The sequence below is a fragment of the Rhinoderma darwinii genome, assembly GCF_050947455.1.
Source record: "Rhinoderma darwinii isolate aRhiDar2 chromosome 12 unlocalized genomic scaffold, aRhiDar2.hap1 SUPER_12_unloc_7, whole genome shotgun sequence".
Taxonomy (NCBI): Eukaryota; Metazoa; Chordata; class Amphibia; order Anura; family Rhinodermatidae; genus Rhinoderma; species Rhinoderma darwinii.
This window is the reverse complement of record NW_027461878.1, coordinates 407,534-428,070: the sequence shown is the minus strand read 5'-3', so window position 1 is coordinate 428,070 and position 20,537 is coordinate 407,534. Positions and strand designations below refer to the sequence as shown.

The window sequence follows — 20,537 nt, the reverse complement described above, 5'->3', positions numbered from 1 at the left end:
ACGCATGTATCCCCTATCCTGTGGATATCCTGTGGCTAGGGGATACATGTCTTTTGTTTAATGGCAGAGCGGGGAGATACCTCCCTGCTCTGCCGTACTGTTCAGTGGCGTCTCGCTGTAGCAGCCATAGCGGCTGCTAGCGGAGCCTCCGGCCATGGTGGGGGCCCGTGCCGGCGGGCGACACGGGCCCCCTCATGCCACGGGCCCCGTAGCAGCCACTACTGCTGCTACGGCGGAAGTTACGCCACTGACCAGGGCCGTATTTACCATTAGATACCTGCGGGCACCAGATCACTGTAGTACTACCGATAATGAATCCTCTTCCTGTGTGTTTTCCGATTTTATGTAACTAAAGCTTAATCGCTGTATAAATGAAAAGTTCTACAACTTCCTAATCTACTTTATGTTTCTTAGCTGAGAGCAGGACTAGCGATGTACAGGTTCACTGCATCTGAATGTAAGCAAGAGTGTCCTCATTCACTGACAGCAAACAGATCTTGAAAATGGTGAGTAATTGAAACATAAATGATATTATAAAGTTGTAGAACTTCTCATGTATACAGGAATAAAGTATTTATTATACGGGGGCATGGCTGTAAATATGCCCCCGGATATGACGACTCCTTGTATAGACCAGTCCTATTGGATCTCTCGGTGTGGACGTCTCTGCAGGGGATTTTTCTTCTTCATGAATGTTGATCTCTGGTGTGAAGGATCTGGTAACAGGAGCATCCATGAGGTGAGGGCCCTGACTGTAGGGGGCAGCATTGTAGCCGATCCTCCATCCCCCACTGTGCCCCATTCAGTGTATCCCGTTTAGATAATCCTCCACAATCTAAATAGCCTGTACTTCAGCTCTCTCCTGCACTGATACATTGTAACAAACTCTCACTTATCATTATATAACCATTAAAGCTGTTTTCTGGTTTGGAAAACCCATTTTCAAATGCCCTATTAGGGAATTTTGGGGTAATAGTGTGGGTTCCCCCGTTCAGGACCCTGATTAATTATCCAGAATGGAGAGGGGCAACAAACATCATCTCCTGCTCAGGAGGACCATCACATCCATGTATTACATGCCCAGCCCGGTGATTATAGAACTGTGTAATACTTTACTTCCCCTTTAGAGATGCTGTAGGGAAATTAAACTCTTGCAGCAAGTTCCCCCACAGATTACTGGACCCCTCTAGCAAAACGGTATTGTAAAAACCGGACAACCCCTGTAAGGCTCTGTTCACACCACATTTGGGCTTTAAATCTGACATATACCTTTAAAGTGTAGCTAAACGTTTGACAAACTTCTGACATGTCATAGTGACATAGTGACACGTCAGAAGATTGGATTGGTGGGGGTCCGAGCACTGAGACCCCCACCAATCACTAGAATGAAGCAGCTGAAGCCCCCGTGTGAGCGCTCAGTCGCTTCGTGTTTGTTCGGCTTTTTCCAGAAATAAATGTATCGGTGAACGGACTCAATAGAAAGTCTATGAGCCGATACATTTTTCCGGAAAAAGCCGAACAGACAGGAAGCGGCTGAGCGCTCACACGAGACCTTCAGCTGCTTCGTTCTAGTGATTGGTGGGGGTCTCAGAGCTCGCACAACATTTACTACACAGAAGTCCAATGGGAATAAAAACAAGCACAAAGATGTAGGGGGTAAAAGGAAAGTTTTATTTACAGATAAGGGAAGGTTATATTTTATTATTAGGAGATTATTCTAGAAGTATTAAGACTACTATTATTATATACTGTGTATATGTATGTGTCATCTATTTATCTATTATACTAAACCTATCTAAAGGCCGTGGTGATCCAGAAGAAGGCGAAAACCCCCTGTGAGGAATGAGCCAATTGTCCTCATATTAGGGGGGGAAAATTCCTTCCTGACCCCAAATATGGCGATCGGCATAAATCCCAGGATCAAAGGCTGAAGTGTAACATGTGTAATATGGGGAAAGACTAGGGGAAAATTATTCATTTATTTATTATTATTTTTAATGAACTGCTGTATTTATTTATGTGTAAACTATAAATTGTATTAAATTAAGATTTATTTTTAATTATTTTCTATATTTATATTATGTTACTTATGTGTGTTACTACTTATTACTCTATCATCCTAAACCTATTTAAGGCCGTGTTGATCCAGAGGAAGGCGAAAACCCCCTTTGAGGAATGAGCCAATTGTCCTCATATTAAGGGGGGAAAATTCCTTCCTGACCCCAAATATGGCGATCAGAATAATCCCAGGATCAAAGGCTAAAGTCTAATCTAAATGTACTATGTGTCTATATGCGGGTGTCTATACTTATCATGTAGTGTGGTGTCTATACTTATTATATAGTGGGGTGATGTGGGTGATGTGAGTGATGTGGGTGATGTGGGTGCATTACTTACCTGGCCTGTGCTGAGGTGAGATCAGGTATAATGGCCGCTCCGGCCCCAGGACTACAACATGCGGCTATTATTCCTGATCTCCCCAGATGGAAACTAAGCACAGGCCGCTCCTGGGGGGTGTAGAGGATCTTCAGGCTGGAGTGATGTCAGATGCCTGCCTGGGATTGGAGGATGGCAAGTCAAGGCTCTGGTGCAGCAGCAAGATGGCAGAGGTGTGGCATGAAGATGGTAAGGAGAGAGATGATGGTCTGGGCAGCCGAGGTGACATACAGCAGCAGAGACTTGAGGCGCGGGTCAGGAGGCATGAAGTTCTGGGCCCTTGTCCTGAGATCTTATCGGGTCCAGCTTGGTGACATGAAGCTGAACCCGGCCAAGGGGTGAAGGGCTTTGTTATTCTCTGGCCACTTCAGATGTTGGTTCTCCAGAACGGGCACAAATGGTGTAAATGGTGGCTGTGCCCTCCTCTCCTGCAGTTCCTCCCAGCCGATGGTGGAGAAGAATGGATGCTCTCTGATGTTCCCGCACACACCGAGGCGCCTCTTAGAATTTTTACGGACCAGTCTCTTGGTCAGATGTTTCACGTCAGGATTAAGCCAAGTTGGAAATTTAGGCTTCGCGGTGGTGATGGCTTTGATAGCCATTTGCCTGACGGGGCCGTTGTAAAATGGGGAGCGTCCTGCTGCCATCCTGGACACCACAATCCCCAGGCTCCACCAGTCAACTGCGGAGCCGTATTTTTTTCTAAGAAGCACCTCGGGGGCCATGTAATGCAACGTTCCCGACACTCCACGGATCTTATTGGAGGCGGTGACGCCATCTTGGGCCAATCCCAGGTCGATGATACGGACGTGGCCATCTGCATCCAACATTATATTCTCCGGCTTTAGATCTCTGCAAAGAAATAAGACGAGAGAATGACAAATCCGCCCAGTGATCCAGGAGACGGGGGATGGGTCATTGCACCACCAAGCAGAATAGCCATTCAGGAGTGTAGGAAAGCTGGGTGCACTGTTTCCAGCATGTAAAGGAGAATGAAAGAAGGGGGAAGTTCTGCTTACCGGTGGACGATGTTGTGTCCATGGAGGAACTGGAGGCCACATATCATCTCTGCTGTGTAGAATCTGATGGGGAGAACAGAGTGGAGTCTCAATGTCATGAAATCTTCCTCTATCAATTCCCTAATATCATGTTATGATGGAGTGTGTGCGGTCTCTAGCAGAGAGGAGGCGCTGATTATGGCAGCCTGTATTCTGCATTCTCTGTATTATCCTTCATCTGACCTCCCCCCTCACCTTTTCTTCTTTCCACCCCCCTCAGTCTCCTGATTATTTACTCGCCTTACGTTGCCGATGTTCAAGCAGCCGCACATCCTGATCAAAGCCTCCAGGCTGCCACCGGACAGATACTCCGTGATAAAAAATGCCCGCTCCTCAGATTGATGTGCGGCATAGAGGTGGCATAGGAACGGGCAGTGTCTGGCCGCTAGGAGTATCCGCCGCTCTCTCATAATTTCGTCCGTATTGTCCCGTTTGGTGATCATTTTTACGGCCATGTAGGTGTTTCGGCCGGGGACTGATGCCAGGACCACCTGAGGAAAACAAATGGAGATTCCTCATGAGAAGAAGAAGGAACAGAGGTGGACAGAGAGGTGGGTCAGTCGAGTAGTGCCCAGGACTCTACAGCAGAACAAAGCTGAGCTCCCAGCATAATGCAGTGTCTGCTGTTGGGCCCTGTATGGAGAGGTCTTCACGCCTAACCCACATTTGACATAATTATCTTAGTTGGTGGGGGTAGTAAGGAGCAGGATCATACGCTATAATAGCGACCGTGGCATCTAAACAGTTAAATAGAGGTAAGCTCCCGCTGTCACCCCATAACCCCTACCCGCAACGCGATCACAGTGTGTAGATAGTTGTCATGGCAGCCAGGGGGCCTAATGAAGACCCCAAGGTCTGCCAACTTGGTCCTCCTACTAAGCTTAATAGGGGGAGGCTAAAAGAACAATTCAAGCGATACATAAATATTGCAGTCAAAATAAAGAAATAAACTTTTTTCTATTTCGTTTTGTTTAGCTCCTCGAAAAATGGAATAAAAAGTTAAAAAGTGATTAAAAGTTTTATGTAACCCAAAATAGTACCAATAAACAGTACAGCTCGCCCCACAAAAAAGAAGTCCTCACACCGCCCCATCAACAGAAAAATAAAAAAAATTCGGGGTTTCAGAATATGGAGACACAACAAATTAATGTTTTTACAAATTGTTTTTATTGGATAAAAAGTATAAAAAATAAACCAATATAATTTTGGTATCCCCGTTATTGTACTGACCCGCAGAATAAAGGTAACGTGTCATTTTTACCACTTAGTTAACACCATAAAAGCCAAATTATTAAACCAATGGAGGAATTGCTGTTTTGTTTTTTTTTGCTATTTCACCTAAAAAAAAACAGCCTTTTACAATGTTCCCAGTAAATGATATGGAACATTGAATGGAGCCATTAAAAACGACAACTCGTGCCCCCAAAAATCAAAATCTCTCATATGTCGACAGAAAAATACTAAAATGAAAAACTAAAGTAGTGGTTATGGGGGCAGGAATACTTCTGGATGTCCTATTAGGCATCCCATAGGAGAACACTACACCCATCATCCATCCAGCATAACATGGTGACAACAGAGAACAATTGATGGAGATAAAAGGTCAACTTTAGGTTTACCACCCTATAAAATGAAATATTTCGATATTATACTCACTTTGCCAAAGCTGCCCCTACCCAGGACCTGGTGGATGGTGAAGCGGCTGATGGTAAGCCTGGCATAGGGGCTGGATGTTCCAGGGTCTTGGCTGCTCCCAGGTCTTGGCTCCTCATCCTCCAATCCTCTGTCCTTGGCTCCTCTCCTCTTCTTCTTGAATCCGGTGACGCTGTCCTCCTCCCTCTTCCTCTTCTCCTCTTCTCTCTTCTCGCCGTCTTCTCCATGTCCATTGGACGCCATTTTCACCAATATCTTCCTACCTGTAGACTTCAGTCCGATCGCTGCCGTCGACAGTTGAAAGTAAACGGCAGTTGGTCGTGTGCAGGTCACGTGATGTCAGAGGTCATGGAATCCTCAGGTGGCACCTGCCTGGCAGTAACCTGCTCTGCCATGTCTGATGTGGGCATCATGAGTGCCAGTCTAGTGTCCAGAGCTGTGTTTCCCAACCAGGGTTTCTTATGGCCTGGTCAGGGGTCTGCAGAACACAGTAGCAATACATGCCACTCCTACAGTAGAGATAAACAACGGTTATTTGCTCAGGTTATTGGCAAAACCCTTTTCATCCACAATATAGAATCTGGGTTTATATTTAGGGGTCTGTATTTATTTAGGGGTCCGGTCTGGGGTCTGTATTTATTTAGGGGTCTGGTTTGGAGTCTGTATTTATTTAGGGGTTCCGTATGGGGTCTGTATTTATTTAGGGGTCTAGTCTGGGGTCTGTATTTATTTAGGGGACTGGTCTGTGGTCTTCATTGATTTAGGGGTCTGGTCTGGGGTCTGTATTTATTTAGGGGTCTGCTCTGGGGTCTGCATTTATTTAGGGGTCTAGTCTGGGGTCTGTATTTATTTAGGGGTCTGGTCTGGGGTCTGTATTTATTTAGGGGTCTGGTTTGGAGTCTGTATTCATTTAGGGGTCTAGTCTGGGGTCTGTATTTATTTAGGGGTCCAGTCTGGGGTGTGTATTTATTTAGGGGTCCGGTCTGGGGTCTGAATTTATTTAGGTGTCTGGTCTGGGGTTTGTAAATATTTAGGGGTCGGGTCTGGGGTCTGTAATTATTTAGGGGTCTGGTCTGTGGTCTCCATTGATTTAGTGCTCTGCTCTGGGGTCTATTTATTTAGGGGTCTGGTTTGGAGTCTGTATTCATTTAGGGGTCTAGTCTGGGGTCTGTATTTATTTAGGAGTCCAGTCTGGGGTGTGTATTTATTTAGGGGTCCGGTCTGGGGTCTGAATTTATTTAGGTGTCTGGTCTGGGGTTTGTAAATATTTAGGGGTCGGGTCTGGGGTCTGTAATTATTTAGGGGTCTGGTCTGTGGTCTCCATTGATTTAGTGCTCTGCTCTGGGGTCTATTTATTTAGGGGTCTGGTTTGGAGTCTGTATTCATTTAGGGGTCTAGTCTGGGGTCTGTATTTATTTAGGGGTCCAGTCTGGGGTGTGTATTTATTTAGGGGTCCGGTCTGGGGTCTGAATTTATTTAGGTGTCTGGTCTGGGGTTTGTAAATATTTAGGGGTCGGGTCTGGGGTCTGTAATTATTTAGGGGTCTGGTCTGTGGTCTCCATTGATTTAGTGCTCTGCTCTGGGGTCTATTTATTTAGGGGTCTGGTTTGGAGTCTGTATTCATTTAGGGGTCTAGTCTGGGGTTTGTATTTATTTAGCGGTCCGGTCTGGGGTCTGAATCTATTTAGGTGTCTGGTCTGGGGTCTGTATTTATTTAGGGGTCTGGTCTGGGGTCTGTATTCTTTTAGGGGTCTAGTCTGGGGTCTGTATTCTTTTAGGGGTCTAGTCTGGGGTCTGTATTCTTTTAGGGGTCTAGTCTGGGGTCTGTATTTATTTAGGGGTCCAGTCTGTGGTCTGTATTTTTTTAGGGGTCCAGTCTGAGGTCTGTGTGATTTAAGGGTCCGGTCTGTAGTCTGAATTCATTTAGGGGTCTCTTCTGGGGTCTGTAATTATTTAGTGGTCTGGTCTGTGGTCTGCATTGTTTTAGGGGTCTGTAATTATTTAGGGGTCTGGTCTGTGGTCTGCATTGATTTAAGGGTCTGGTCTGGGGTCTGTATTTATTTAGGGGTCCAGTCTGGGGTCTGCATTTATTTAGGGGTCTAGCTCGGGGTCTGTATTTATTTAGGGGTCCACTCTGGGGTCTGTATTTTATTAGGGGTCCGGTCTGTAGTCTGAATTCATTTAGGGGTCTGGTCTGGGGTCTGTATTTATTTAGGGGTCCAGTCTGGGGTCTGCATTTATTTAGGGGTCTAGCTCGGGGTCTGTATTTATTTAGGGGTCCACTCTGGGGTCTGTATTTTATTAGGGGTCCGGTCTGTAGTCTGAATTCATTTAGGGGTCTGGTCTGGGGTCTGTAATTATTTAGTGGTCTGGTCTGTGGTCTGCATTGTTTTAGGGTTACCAGTACTATATTTTCTTACGACTATATTTCTTGTCGTCTTTGGACATACTTGGCCCCAATCGGCCCTGATTGCTTATTATTCTTGATCATCCACTGACTTCAATCTATCTGAGATATGGTACTGCTGTACATCTGCGATTCGTACTTACTTTTTGCTCTTACATAGATATCGCTTCCATTACCAGTACTATATTTTCTTACGACTATATTTCTTGTCTTCTTTGGACATACTTGGCCCCAATCGGCCCTGATTGCTTATTATTCTTGATCATCCACTGACTTCAATCTATCTGAGATATGGTACTGCTGTACATCTGCGATTCGTACTTACTTTTTGCTCTTACATAGATATCGCTTCCATTACCAGTACTATATTTTATTACGACTATATTTTTGTCATCTTTGGACATACTTGGCCCTAATCAGCCCTGATTTCAATTGAATATCACTTCTCGATCTTATCATATGCATGTTTCACTTCTGCTGTTATAACGTAACATGTACACAGTGACATTATACTCTTACCCGGTTTTTCACTGATTTTGACGTCTTTTGTTGTGTGACTCATCCCCTGTTCTACTTTTTAATTGTCTCATGTATGTAATTTAATAAAAATTTGTATATTTTTTCAAATATCGTGTGCTGAAGTCGATCATATTTTCTTGGTTTAATCTCATGTAAATTGTTGATCGATGCACCAAGTATATCTTGGTTTTCACTCAGGATTCAATATAGTGCATGTAATATAGTCAGCAACGATGCTTTACAGTTTATTACCTATTACCTCTTTGAGCACTATTTTTTATTGAATTCTGTCTGTTGGTATTCTATCGGATTGTTTTAGGGGTCTGTAATTATTTAGGGGTCCGGTCTGGGGCCTGTATTTATTTAGTGGTCTGGTCTGGGGTCTGTATGTATTTAGGGGTCTGGTCTGGGGTCTGTATTTATTTAGGGGTCTGGTCTGGGGTCTGTATTTATTTAGAGGTCTGGTCTGGGGTCTGTATTTATTTAGGGGTCCGGTCTAGCATCTGTATTTATTTAGGAGTCTGGTCTGGGGTCTGTATTTATTTAGGGGTCTGGTCTGGGGTCTGCATTTATTTAGTGGTCTGGTCTGGGGTCTGTATTTATTTAGGGGTCTGGTCTGGGGTCTGTATTTATTTAGAGGTCTGGTCTGGGGTCTGTATTTATTTAGGGGTCCGGTCTAGCGTCTGTATTTATTTAGGAGTCTGGTCTGGGGTCTGTATTTATTTAGGGGTCTGGTCTGGGGTCTGTAATTATTTAGGGGTCTGGTCTGGGGTCTGTATTTATTTAGGGGTCTGGTCTGGGGTCTGCATTTATTTAGGGGTCTGGTCTGGGTCTGTATTTATTTAGGGGTCTAGTCTTGGGTCTGTATTTATTTAGGGGTCTAGTCTTGGATCTGTATTTATTTAGGGGTCTGGTCTGTGGTCTGTATTTATTTAGGGAACTGGTCTGGGGTCTGTATTTATTTAGGGGTCTAGTCTTGGGTCTATATTTATTTAGGGGTCCGTTCTGGAGGACTAATCAGTCTCTAGAACAATATTTAAGGTGTTTTATCTCTGACTGTCAATATGATTGGGTCTCCTTCATTTCCCTCGCCAAATTTTCCCTTAATAACCGGGTCAGTCACTCATCAGAGGTCTCCCCATTTTTCTGTAATTTTGGGTTTAATCCACGGTTCTCCTCTGTTTCATCTGGTGGTTCCAACAATCCCGAGGTAGATCTCGTTCATCGGGAACTGTCCACAGTCTGGGCCCAGGTTCAGAAGAAACTAGAGGCGTCCCAGAGCATACAAAAGCAAAGCACCACACACTTTTCAAAAAAGTGCCAAAGGCAGCGTAAACTGACCAAAAACGTTCCCGCAAATTGCGACTTTTGGGACTTTTCTATCCCAGATAAGCGGCTTAGCAAGGTTAATAAATTCTCCTCTAAGGCTACAGACAGTAATACAATATTTTAATGCAAGGATGTGTACACTCAGTGTCTGACTGAGGTACCTTGGACCTACCAAAGGAAATAATTCTTGGGGGTCTACACTTCCACTATATAGAAATAATGTGAACACTCTTAATTGTGTACTAAAAACGTGTGTAGTAAAACAAAGACCAATATTCCCACCATATAGTGACAGATATCAGTCCTACACAGGCATTCTGCAGACCATATACACTACCGTTCAAAAGTTTAGGGTCACTTAGAAATTTCCTTATTTTTGAAAGAAAAGCACAGTTTTTTTCAATGAAGATAACATTAAATTAATCAGAAATACACTCTATACATTGTTAATGTGGTAAATGACTATTCTAGCTGCAAACATCTGGTTTTTAATGCAATATCTACATAGGTGTATAGAGGCCCATTTCCAGCAACCATCACTCCAGTGTTCTAATGGTGCATTGTGTTTGCTAACTGTGTTAGAAGGCTAATGGATGATTAGAAAACACTTGAAAACCCTTGTGCAATTATGTTAGCACCGCTGTAAACAGTTTTGCTGTTTAGAGGAGCCATAAAACTGACCTTCCTTTGAGCTAGTTGAGAATCTGGAGCATCACATTTGTGGGTTCGATTAAACTCTCAAAATGGCTAGAAAAATAGAGCTTTCATGTGAAACTCGACAGTCTATTCTTGTTCTTAGAAATGAAGGCTATTCCATGCGAGAAATTGCCAAGAAACTGCAGATTTCCTACAACGGTGTGTACTACTCCCTTCAGAGGACAGCACAAACAGGCTCTAACCAGAGTAGAAAGAGAAGTGGGAGGCCCCGCTGCACAACTGAGCAACAAGACAAGTACATTAGAGTCTCTAGTTTGAGAAATAGACGCCTCACGGGCCCTCAACTGGCAGCTTCATTAAATAGTACCCGCAAAACGCCAGTGTCAACGTCTACAGTGAAGAGGTGACTCCGGGATGCTGGCCTTCAGGGCAGAGTGGCAAAGAAAAAGCCTTATCTGAGACTGGCTAATAAAAGGAAAAGATTAATATGGGCAAAAGCACACAGACATTGGACAGAGGAAGATTGGAAAAAAGTGTTATGGACAGACGAATCGAAGTTTGAGGTGTTTGGATCACACAGAAGAACATTTGTGAGACGCATGACTTGCCTAAGTAGAGTCGTGTGTTATTGAACCTTCTACTTATCCTTTCTTTTATCACCCCTACCTCTAAGAAAAGACACGTGACAACCGAGGTTGAATGTGAAATGGCCACAGAATTCGGATAACTAATTAGGAATCCAACCAGAGAATTCCTCCTATAATTCACATGACCCAACATGGGTCAGTATCATAAATAACAATTAACATTAACATTAATCCGAGCAGGGGAAGTCCTTGAAGCCATTTTTAGAAATGTTTTACCTCGAGTTAGCCATCTGCAACCACCACCAACAATTTACCTCCAGCCGTAAACCAGCTCGGAGGCACCGCTCACCTCTGCAGATGGCTCCAACCACCAGAAGACCACTTGAAAGGGATAATACCCTATGAAGTCTTCAAACCATGTACCTTTTTTGGGGGACGCATACCCCCAATGCGACCCCCCCACCATTTCGTACTGATCAACCTCAAGGACTCCCCCCGCCACAGCGAAACAGGCCTTGACCACCTTAAGCCTGTGAGTTCCGCCACACCACCAACGCCCTTTCAATTCCTTCTGCTAGTGCCAGGCTCCACAAATCAATCCCAACCTTGGTCAGATGCACCCCATCACTCCTCCAGTAATTACCTACTCCTGACTCCAAATCCCTGTGCCGCACACAAATGCCCCCATTCTTGGCCACAAAACGGGACACTGCCCGATTCACTTTTATGCGAGCCTTATTAATCCACCGACCTAGCCAGCCGCCAATGCTTCCTTGGAACTATGTCCGACCAAACTATCACTAGGCCGGGATAAGATGCCCACAAACACAACATATCATGTTTGATATCCCACACCAACTCCCGAAAAGGGCGAACCCCCAAATCATTTCCCCCCACGTGCAATACCAGGACTTCCGGAACCTTATCCAGCCGAGAGTATGTCTGAAACTCTGCTAAAACCCGTCTCCACAACATACCTCTAAATCCCAGCCAATGCAAAACCGCGTCCTGCTGCGGAATGCGCAGCTGACGGCCGTCAGGGCGGACGTCCGCCCTCAAGGCCCCTCAATGCATGTAAAAGTGTCCTAACAACCACACAAGGCACGGGAGCTGATCTGAAACGAAAAAATACAGCACACACACTTTTAACAACAAATAACAACATGACTCATAACAAATGAGGGCGCACGTAGGACCTAAACCTGTTGGACTCCCAACGGCCAATGTGCCGCACCCCCTCGTCGTCCAACCCCCAGCGCCCCGCTTCGGTTGCTGCGCCAATCCTAAAGGAGTGAGATCAGTAAGGGCCTGCAGCGACTCCGACCGCCACCAAGCATTTCTTAAATACTGCGCCAAATTGATATCTGGACAAAAATGACCCATTCTCGTGACGTAGCAACGGCAACACGGGCGACCCCACCTGTGGTTTAAAAGCATGCATACAGGCGACCGGACACATCGCCGATCCCGGGAGGGCAAACAAAGCTATGCGCTTTCCTCTGCCCGTTTGATCAGTTTTTGACCGCCGCAACCACAACTCGAGTCTATCCCCATATAGACCCACCTCCTCCAGTCTCAACCCCCCTGCCCGCTTGGTACTAGGTGAAACCAGCTTGCCAATTCGAAGTGCGCCAAAAAACGCTAAGGAAAATGCTAACTGAAATAACTCAACCTCGGACGAAGAACGACAGACAGACACTAGCGATATGCCCAAAGAACCGAGGAGAGCAAAAGACACGGGCTGTCTACGATCTGCTTCGACCCTACCTCGACGCAGACCCTTTAAAGCTTGTCCTACTAAAAATTCCTTAGACACATCCCGAAAACCCTGCAACTTAAAACCAAAAGCCAGTGCAGAAACGAAACGATTGACCTTAGCCAGGGAAAACCCCGCCTCCCAAGCGTCCCCCAACCAATACAAAAGTGCCACCAACCTGTCTTGATCCGGGCTGACGTTACCCAACTCTCTTACCCACTCCTCCCACTGCTTCCAACAAGCAGAATAAGCACTCCATGTCGTACGTGCCAATGACCTTTCAACCAATCGTTCTACGGGACCGAAACCAGATCCCAGAGATGTTCCGGACAAGCCAAACCGAGGTGCTCCGCTCCCGGTGCCAATTGACGAAATCGATCCCACTGCGAGCGAGAAAGAGCATCAGCGATACAATTCCGTACCCCCGGCACATGCACCGCGACCACCCACGCGTTCAACGACAAGCACACCAAAACTAAATGTCGCAACAATTGAACTACTGAAGGAGAGGATGCGGTGATGTTATTAATGGCCAGCACCACCTCCATGTTGTCGCAGTAAAAACTGACCTTCTTGTCCCTGAGCCTTTGTCCCCCCAAATGGTTGCCGCAACCACGATAGGGAACAGCTCGAGCAGGGCCAGATTCCGCGTGTGTCCGCTGGACACCCAGCTAGCCGGCCAGTTACCTGCACACCAAGGACCACCCCCGTACGCACCAAAACCACCTGCCCCAGCCGCATCCGTAAAAAAATTGAAATCACTCGTATCCTGCGCTGGAGCCATCCATAGAGAGCAACCATTATACTGACCAAGAAAATCATCCCAAAACTGAAGATCAGCCCGATGCTCCTCCCTGAGCCGCACAAAATGATGTGGCGCCCGAACCCCCGCCGTTGCTGCCGCCAAACGTCTACTAAAAACTCTCCCCATCGGCATAATCCGGCAAGCGAAATTCAACTTCCCCAGCAGAGACTGGAGATCGCGCAACGTCATCTTCTTCAACCTACAAGCCCGCCGTACCTCCTGACTCAATGACCTTAATTTATCCACAGGAAGTCGACACTCCATTGCCACCGAATCAATTTCAATTCCCAAAAAACAAATGGTAGAGACCGGGCCCTCAGTCTTTTCCGGCGCCAAGGGAATCCCAAAATCCTTCGCAACCTTCTGCAATGAATGCAGCAAATTACCGCAAATAGGCGAACCCCCCGGGCCGACGCACAAAAAATCATCCAGGTAATGTATCAAAGAGTCAACCCCGGCTACGCCCTTCGTCACCCATTCCACGAAGCTACTAAATGCCTCGAAATATGCGCAAGAAAGGGAACACCCCATAGGAAGATACCTATCCACATAAAAAGCCCCATTCCAAAAACAACCCAACAGCCGTTGGCTCTCTGGATGAACCGGCAACAACCGGAAAGCCGCCTCAATGTCGGTTTTTGCTAACAACGCGCCGGGCCCCGCTGCGCGAACTAGCCCCACCGCCTTGTCAAATGATGTGTACACTACAGAGAACAACTCATGATCAATCCCATCATTCACCGACGAACCCTTGGGAAAGGATAAATGCTGAATTAAACGAAATTTTTGGGGCTCCCGCTTTGGCACAATACCCAATGGGGACACCACTAAATCATTTATTGGCGGATCAACAAACGGCCCCGCCATGCGCCCCAACGAAACTTCTTTTAACAGTTTTTCCGACACGATCTCGGCATGCAAGTAAGCCGACTTAAGATTGCGCCGCGCAGGGCCGCCATCAGGAATTTCAGGGCCCCCTACAGCTACATTTTCTGGGCCCCCCTACCGTGGCACCGCCTGTTAACGGTACTCCGTCCAGTACTATATCATGGTACCCAGGGTCGCCATCAGGGGGGGTATTATGGGTACTGATGTGAGAGGCCCGGCCAAACCTAATTGAAAGGGGGGCCCGGCAAACTGCCGCGACTTGCCTTTGGTAGAAAAAAACCTGGCCCCTGCAATGGGGCCCGTTTTTTTCACCAAAAGAATGTCATGAGCTGCGGGCCCCCCTTTCAATTAGGTTTGGCCGGGCCTCTCACATCAGTACCCCTAATACCCCCCCTGATGGCGGCCCTGGGTAGCATGCGGGCCGTCAAACACCGCCGCCCGTGCGACCGATCACGCGCACCCGCAAACTCCCGCGCATGCGCACCGGCGACCGCCTGGAACCGCGCACCGAATTTTGAGGCAGATTTTGACCTGCCCACACTATCTTGCCGCGTTTTTTGCCTGCGGCGATTGAGGACAGCAGACAGAAAACGCAGCGAAAAATGCATTTTCTGCCTCCCATTGATTTCGATGGCAGGTCAGAGGCAGAACCGCGGCAAGAAAGGATGTGCTGCTTTTTCTTTTTTCCGCGACTGGCTCCCATTGATTTCAGATTAAATCAATGGGAGGCGGTTTTGGAAGTTTTTTGGTGCTGATTCTGACGCAGTGTCCGAGTCAATATCAAGGCCCAAAAACTCTGAACTGGGCCTTATTGTTAGGGCTTATTCAGACGAACGTGTAATACGTCCGTGAAACGTGTGTGATTTTCACGCGCCTTGCACGGACCTATGTTACTCTATGGTGCCGTGCGGACTGTCAGTGATTTTCACGCAGCGCGAGTCCGCTGCGTAAAACTCACGACATGTCCGATATTTGTGCATTGTTCGCGCATCACGCACCCATTGAAGTCAATGGGTGCGTGAAAATCACGCCCAGCACTTCCGCAGCCGTATAAACTATGAATGAAAACAGAAAAGCACCACGTGCTACAAACATACAAACAGAGTGTCATAATGATGGCGGCTGCGCGAAAATCACGCAGCCACGCATCATACGCTGCTGCCACACGGAGCTGTTATGGACCTTTTGCAAGCGCAAAACGCCACGTTTTTGCGCGCGCAAAAAGCACACGCTTGTGTAAATCCGGCCTTAGGGTAGGAACACACTAGGCATGAACACTGCGGATTTTATGCAACACATTTGATTGTGGAAAATCCGCAGCGTATTACAGTCGCAGCAGAGAGGATGAGATATGAACAAATCTCATCCACACGCTGCAAAAATAATGGACCTGCAGTGTGGCTTTTTGGCTTTTTAAGTCGCAGTCAATGTATTCTGTGGGATCGCCGCTCCTCTGTTGCAGAAATGCTGCGGTTCTGCCGCAAAAATCACAAATGAGAAAAAAAAAAAAAAGGCACTTTTTTAAATTTATAAAAAATGTTTAGACTTGCCCCGGCCGTAGTCCTGGTGACGCGATCCTCTATTCTTAGCGCAGCCCGGCCTCCTGTCATGACGTTTCATCCCATGTGACTGCAGCGGTCACATGGTCTACAGCGTCATCCCAGGAGGCGGGGCTACATTCAGAAGAGAGAGATGCATCACCTAAACTACGGCCGGGGTAAGTCTAAACTTTTTTTTCCCTGCAGGATTCCCGCAGCGGACATGCCTCACCAAACCTGCGCCACTATTTGGTGCGGTTTTTCTGGCGGAATTCCCTGCGGCTCCCGGGATAAGCTGTGTAGTTTTACTCAGCATATCCACCTAGTGTGTCCCTTATGATGTCGCTCCTGGAGCTGCTGCCGGTCTCTAAATAGGCAGTTGGTCCAGTAGAATTTGGAATTATTTTTTTTTGTGAACCAGCTTAAAAAAATACAAAACTTTTGTGTTAGGGTTTGTTCACATCACTGTTCGCTTCCGCTCCGGGGTTCCTTCTGAGGTTTCTGTCGGGTGAACCCCGCAATGGAAAGTGAAAGTGATAGCACAGCTTCCGTTTCCATCACCATTAGCGCAGTCGACTGCGCTATTAATTCCGTCCGAAAACCAGCCGGAATGGTGACGAACGGAAACCATTAGCGATGTTTCCGTCACCATTGAGATCAATGGTGACTGAAACGGAAGCTGTGCTGTCACTTTCACTTTCCGTTGCGGGGTTCACCCGACAGAAACCTCAGACGGAACCCCGGAGCGGTGGTTCGTCACCATTCCGGCTGGTTTTCGGACGGAATAGCGCAGTCGACTGCGCTAATGGTGATGGAAACGGAAGCTGTGCTATCATGTTATCACTTTCACTTTCCGTTGCGGGGTTCACCCGACAGAAACCTCAGACGGAACCCCGGAGCGGAAGCGAACAGTGATGTGAACAGGCCCTAACACAAAAGTTTTGTATTTTTTTAAGCTGGTTCACAAAAAAAAATAATTCCAAATTCTACTGGACCAACTGCCTATTTAGAGACCGGCAGCAGCTCCAGGAGCGACATCATAAGGGACACACTAGGCGGATATGCTGAGTAAAACTCCACAGCTTATCCGCCCCGGAGGCCGCAGGGAATTCTGCCAGCAAAACCGCACCAAATAGCGGCGCAGGTTTCGTGAGGCATGTCCGCTGCGGGAATCCTGCAGGGAAAAAAAGTTTAGACTTGCCAGGGCCGTAGTCCTGGTGACGCATCTCTCTCTTCTGAACGTAGCCCCGCCTCCTGGGATGACGCTGTAGACCATGTGACCGCTGCATCAGTCACATGGGATGAAACGTCATGACAGGAGGCGGGGCTACGCTAAGAATAGAGGATCGCGTCACCAGAACTACGGCCGGGGCAAGTCTAAACTTTTTCAATTTAAAAAAGTACCTTTTTTTTCTTCTCTTGTGTGATTTTTGCGGCAGAACCGCAGCATTTCCGCAACAGAGGAGCGGCGATTCCACAGAATACATTGACATGCGACTTAAAAAGCCAAAAAGTCACACTGCAGGTCCATTATTTTTGCAGCGTGTGGATGAGATTTGTTCATATCTCACCCCCTCTGCTGCGACTGTGATACGCTACGGATTATCCACAATAAAATGTGTTGCATAAAATCCGCAGTGTTCATGCCTAGTGTGTTCCTACCCTAAGGCCGGATTCACACGAGCGTGTGCTTTTTGCACGCGCAAAAAACGTGGCGTTTTGCGCATGCAAAAGGTCCATAACAGCTCCGTGTGTCAGCAGCGTATGATGCGCGGCTGCGTGATTTTCGCGCAGCCGCCATCATTATGACACTCTGTTTGTATGTTTGTAGCACGTGGTGCTTTTCTAATTTCATTCATAGTTTATACGGCTGCGGAAGTGCTGGCCGTGAATTTCACGCACCCATTGACTTCAATGGGTGCGTGATGCGCGAACAATGCACCAATATAGGACATGTCGTGAGTTTTACGCAACGGACACACGGACACACGCTGCGTGAAAATCACTGACAGTCCGCACGGCACCATAGAGTAACATAGGTCCGTGCAAGGCGCGTGAAAATCACACACGTTTCACGGACGTATTACACGTTCGTCTGAATAAGCCCTAACAATAAGGCCCAGTTCACAGAGTTTTTGGGCCTTGATATTGACTCGGACACTGCGTCAGAATCAGCACCAAAAAACTTCCAAAACCGCCTCCCATTGATTTAATCTGAAATCAATGGGAGCCAGTCGCGGAAAAAAGAAAAAGCAGCACGTCCTTTCATGCTGCGGTTCCGCCTCTGACCTCCCATCTAAATCAATGGGAGGCAGAAAATGCATTTTTCACTGCGTTTTTTGTCTGCTGTCCTCAATCGCCGCGAGCAAAAAACGCAGCAAAAAAACGCGGCAAGATAGTGTGGGCAGGTCAAAATCTGCCTCAAAATTCTTTAAGGAATTTTGAGGCAGATTTTTTTTTGCCTGCAAAATACTGTGTGAACAGGGCCATACATAAACAACACTTTGAGATAATTTACTCACTGTGTCAGAAGAGCTGCTCCCACTCCAGTCCTCTTCCGGCGATGTCTTCCAGGGGAGGTCTTCGGTCCAGACGTCCAGTCCTTCACCTCCAGCCAGGCTCCAGGTAAGTTTTGTCCATGTGTGTCCGCGGCTGCGCGCGCGGCCGGTCGCGGGTGCGCGCGCTTCGTTCGCGGGTGCGCGCGCGGCCGATCGCGGGTGCGCGCGCGGGCGGTCTCCAGTGCGGCCGTTCGTGGATGCGCGCTCGCGAGTGCGCACGCGCGGGAGTTTCATTGTGCGCGCGATCGGGTGCGCGCGCGCGGGCGGACGGTTTGACGGCCCCCCATGACGAGGGGAGGGGGCCCGCAGCAGCAGCAGCAGCTCTCGACATTCTTTTGGTGAAAAAAACGGGCCCCATTGCAGGGGCCCGTTTTTTCCTACCAAAAGAATGTCGAGGCAGTTGCCGGGCCCCCCTTTCAATTAGGTTTGGCCGGGCCCCTCACACCACTACCCCTAATACCCCCCTGATGGCGGCCCTGGCGCCGCGTCACCAGAACCTCATAAGGAGGCGGAGGTATAACGAAACCAACACGAAACCCTTCATAAATTAACTTGGCCGCAACCCTATCTGGATACTCATTTAGATACGGGACCATCCTTTCCACCCTCACCGGCGACAACCCCTTGACCAGCCGAGGAGGACTGGTTCCCTGACCGCTTCTTCCACATACACTTGGCAGCCCCGTGGGATGAACCATTACATTCTGAACACACGTGCTTGAACTTACATGTGGCCCCGAACTTACACTGGCCATCATTAAATTGACAGCAGAATCCCAGTTTTGCCCCTGAACCTTGCCCGGCCTGGCTAGACTGACCTCCTTGGCCAATGCTCCCGGGAAAGGACTGCTTCACCGGAGCCGTCACCCTCAACCAAAGCGCAACATCCTTCTGGTCCTACCGAATCGCCGGCCGAACCGCCTTTCGCTGGCGAAATTGCTCATCGTACCGCAACCACGCCTGACCCCCGTATGCCCTATGAGCCTCCCCAATGGCATCAAAATAGCAAAATAACGCCGAGCAATCTTCAGGCACCTTCTCTCCGATCACGCTGGCTAAAATGGCAAACGCTTGCGACCAATTGACGAACGTCTGCGGGATAAGCCTATACCGCCTACGTTCCTCTTCCTCCTTCTTACTCTCGTCCCGCTTGCCTTTATCCAAATTGAATTTTGCAAGCGGCAGAAGAGAAAAAATCTCCACGTACTCGTCCTTCCAGATCAGCTCGCGGACCTCCTGTTTTAGGTGTGCCCCTAACGGACCCTCGAAGCATACATACACCTCGCCACGAGCACGATCGTCAAGCCGCACCCGATCACCATCTTTTTGCGCCTCAGTCTGAACGGACACCGCGACCGCTTCCTTAGACGCCGCCAACCCTTCCACAACCCCCGGGACGCGACTGTAACACTCCAACCTCACGAGGACCTTCCCAAACTACCGCCGGGGACCCCGCCGTAGCTACAGGCGCCGCAGCCCTCTCTAAGCACCCGACCAACTCCCGCAAGCAACACACTAAATCCGCTAAGCCAGCGCCGTCACGCCCGACCGCGCCGCTACCGGCAGCCGATGCCGTGCTTGCTGCCCCCCCCAACACCCGACATAAAAATCGCTGGATACGGCAAAGAAGGAGTTACGTACTCACCGGGCTGCCCAGGCGCTGTGTTCCCGTCAGCCGGAAAATCCTGACCTCGCCGAAAATCGTCCAATTCGCCATCCTCCAGATCCTCTCTCGCCGACGACTGGCCATCCCACCGACATCTCCTACACGGGGACAACAACATGCTGACAGATGGGCCGGCCACCTGCCGCCCGACCGCAGGGACCCAGACTTCCGACCGGACCTGTTGCCTCGTCTCCGCTGATGATCTAGGCGTCCTCCCTGAAGGTCTCAAGGAAGCCTGCCCCCTGGCCGGAACATCACCATGCGGGGCGGCCGTGGGCTGCTCTCTGGATATTACGTCCGATGGAGGAGGGGTGACAGGGAGCCCGGCCTGCGACCCCCTGTGTACCGCCGGACCTTGTCGCGGCTGGGGATTCCTGCCAGGACGCAGGGCCTGGGAAGAGGCGGCCCTCCCAGCTGCCTGGCCTGCAGCGTCCTTTGAAGGGCTCCCCCTGCGACGCCGTGACTACCTCTGGGCTGAGGTGTTCTGGTGGGCGGGACCGCCGGGAGCGACGGGGAGAACCGGCCTGAGCCACCGCCGCCCCCGACGACGCTCTCTGCTTCATACGAGCAGGATCACGGGTTGCCAACTCCCCCCCCCCCCCCGCCGCCACAGTACTAGCACTAGGGAGGGGGCCGGGGGAGGGGAGCCTGTCCCTCAGAGCTACTGACCCTGAGCGCCG

The 20,537-nt window shown here is 48.5% G+C and overlaps 1 protein-coding gene across 3 annotated transcripts in view; it reads right to left on the bottom strand.

The window, feature by feature from the left end:
- Nucleotides 1–1,650: 1,650 nt before the first annotated feature.
- Nucleotides 1,651–20,537, bottom strand: part of LOC142698202 (protein kinase C delta type-like) — a 329,486-nt gene continuing 310,599 nt past the window's right edge. For 2 of the 3 annotated variants that reach the window (XR_012865729.1, XM_075847848.1), the window contains 2 exons: nt 3,456–3,985; nt 1,651–3,288 (listed from right to left, as the gene is read on the bottom strand). Coding sequence is in view for 1 of the 3 variants with exons in the window: in XM_075847848.1 (XP_075703963.1) it covers nt 2,730–3,288; nt 3,456–3,553 (657 nt within the window). In the remaining 2 variants the exon portion in view is untranslated. Of the gene's footprint in view, nt 3,289–3,455; nt 3,986–5,150; nt 5,677–20,537 lie in introns of those variants that run through there. The other variant, XR_012865728.1, reaches the window with a different exon arrangement.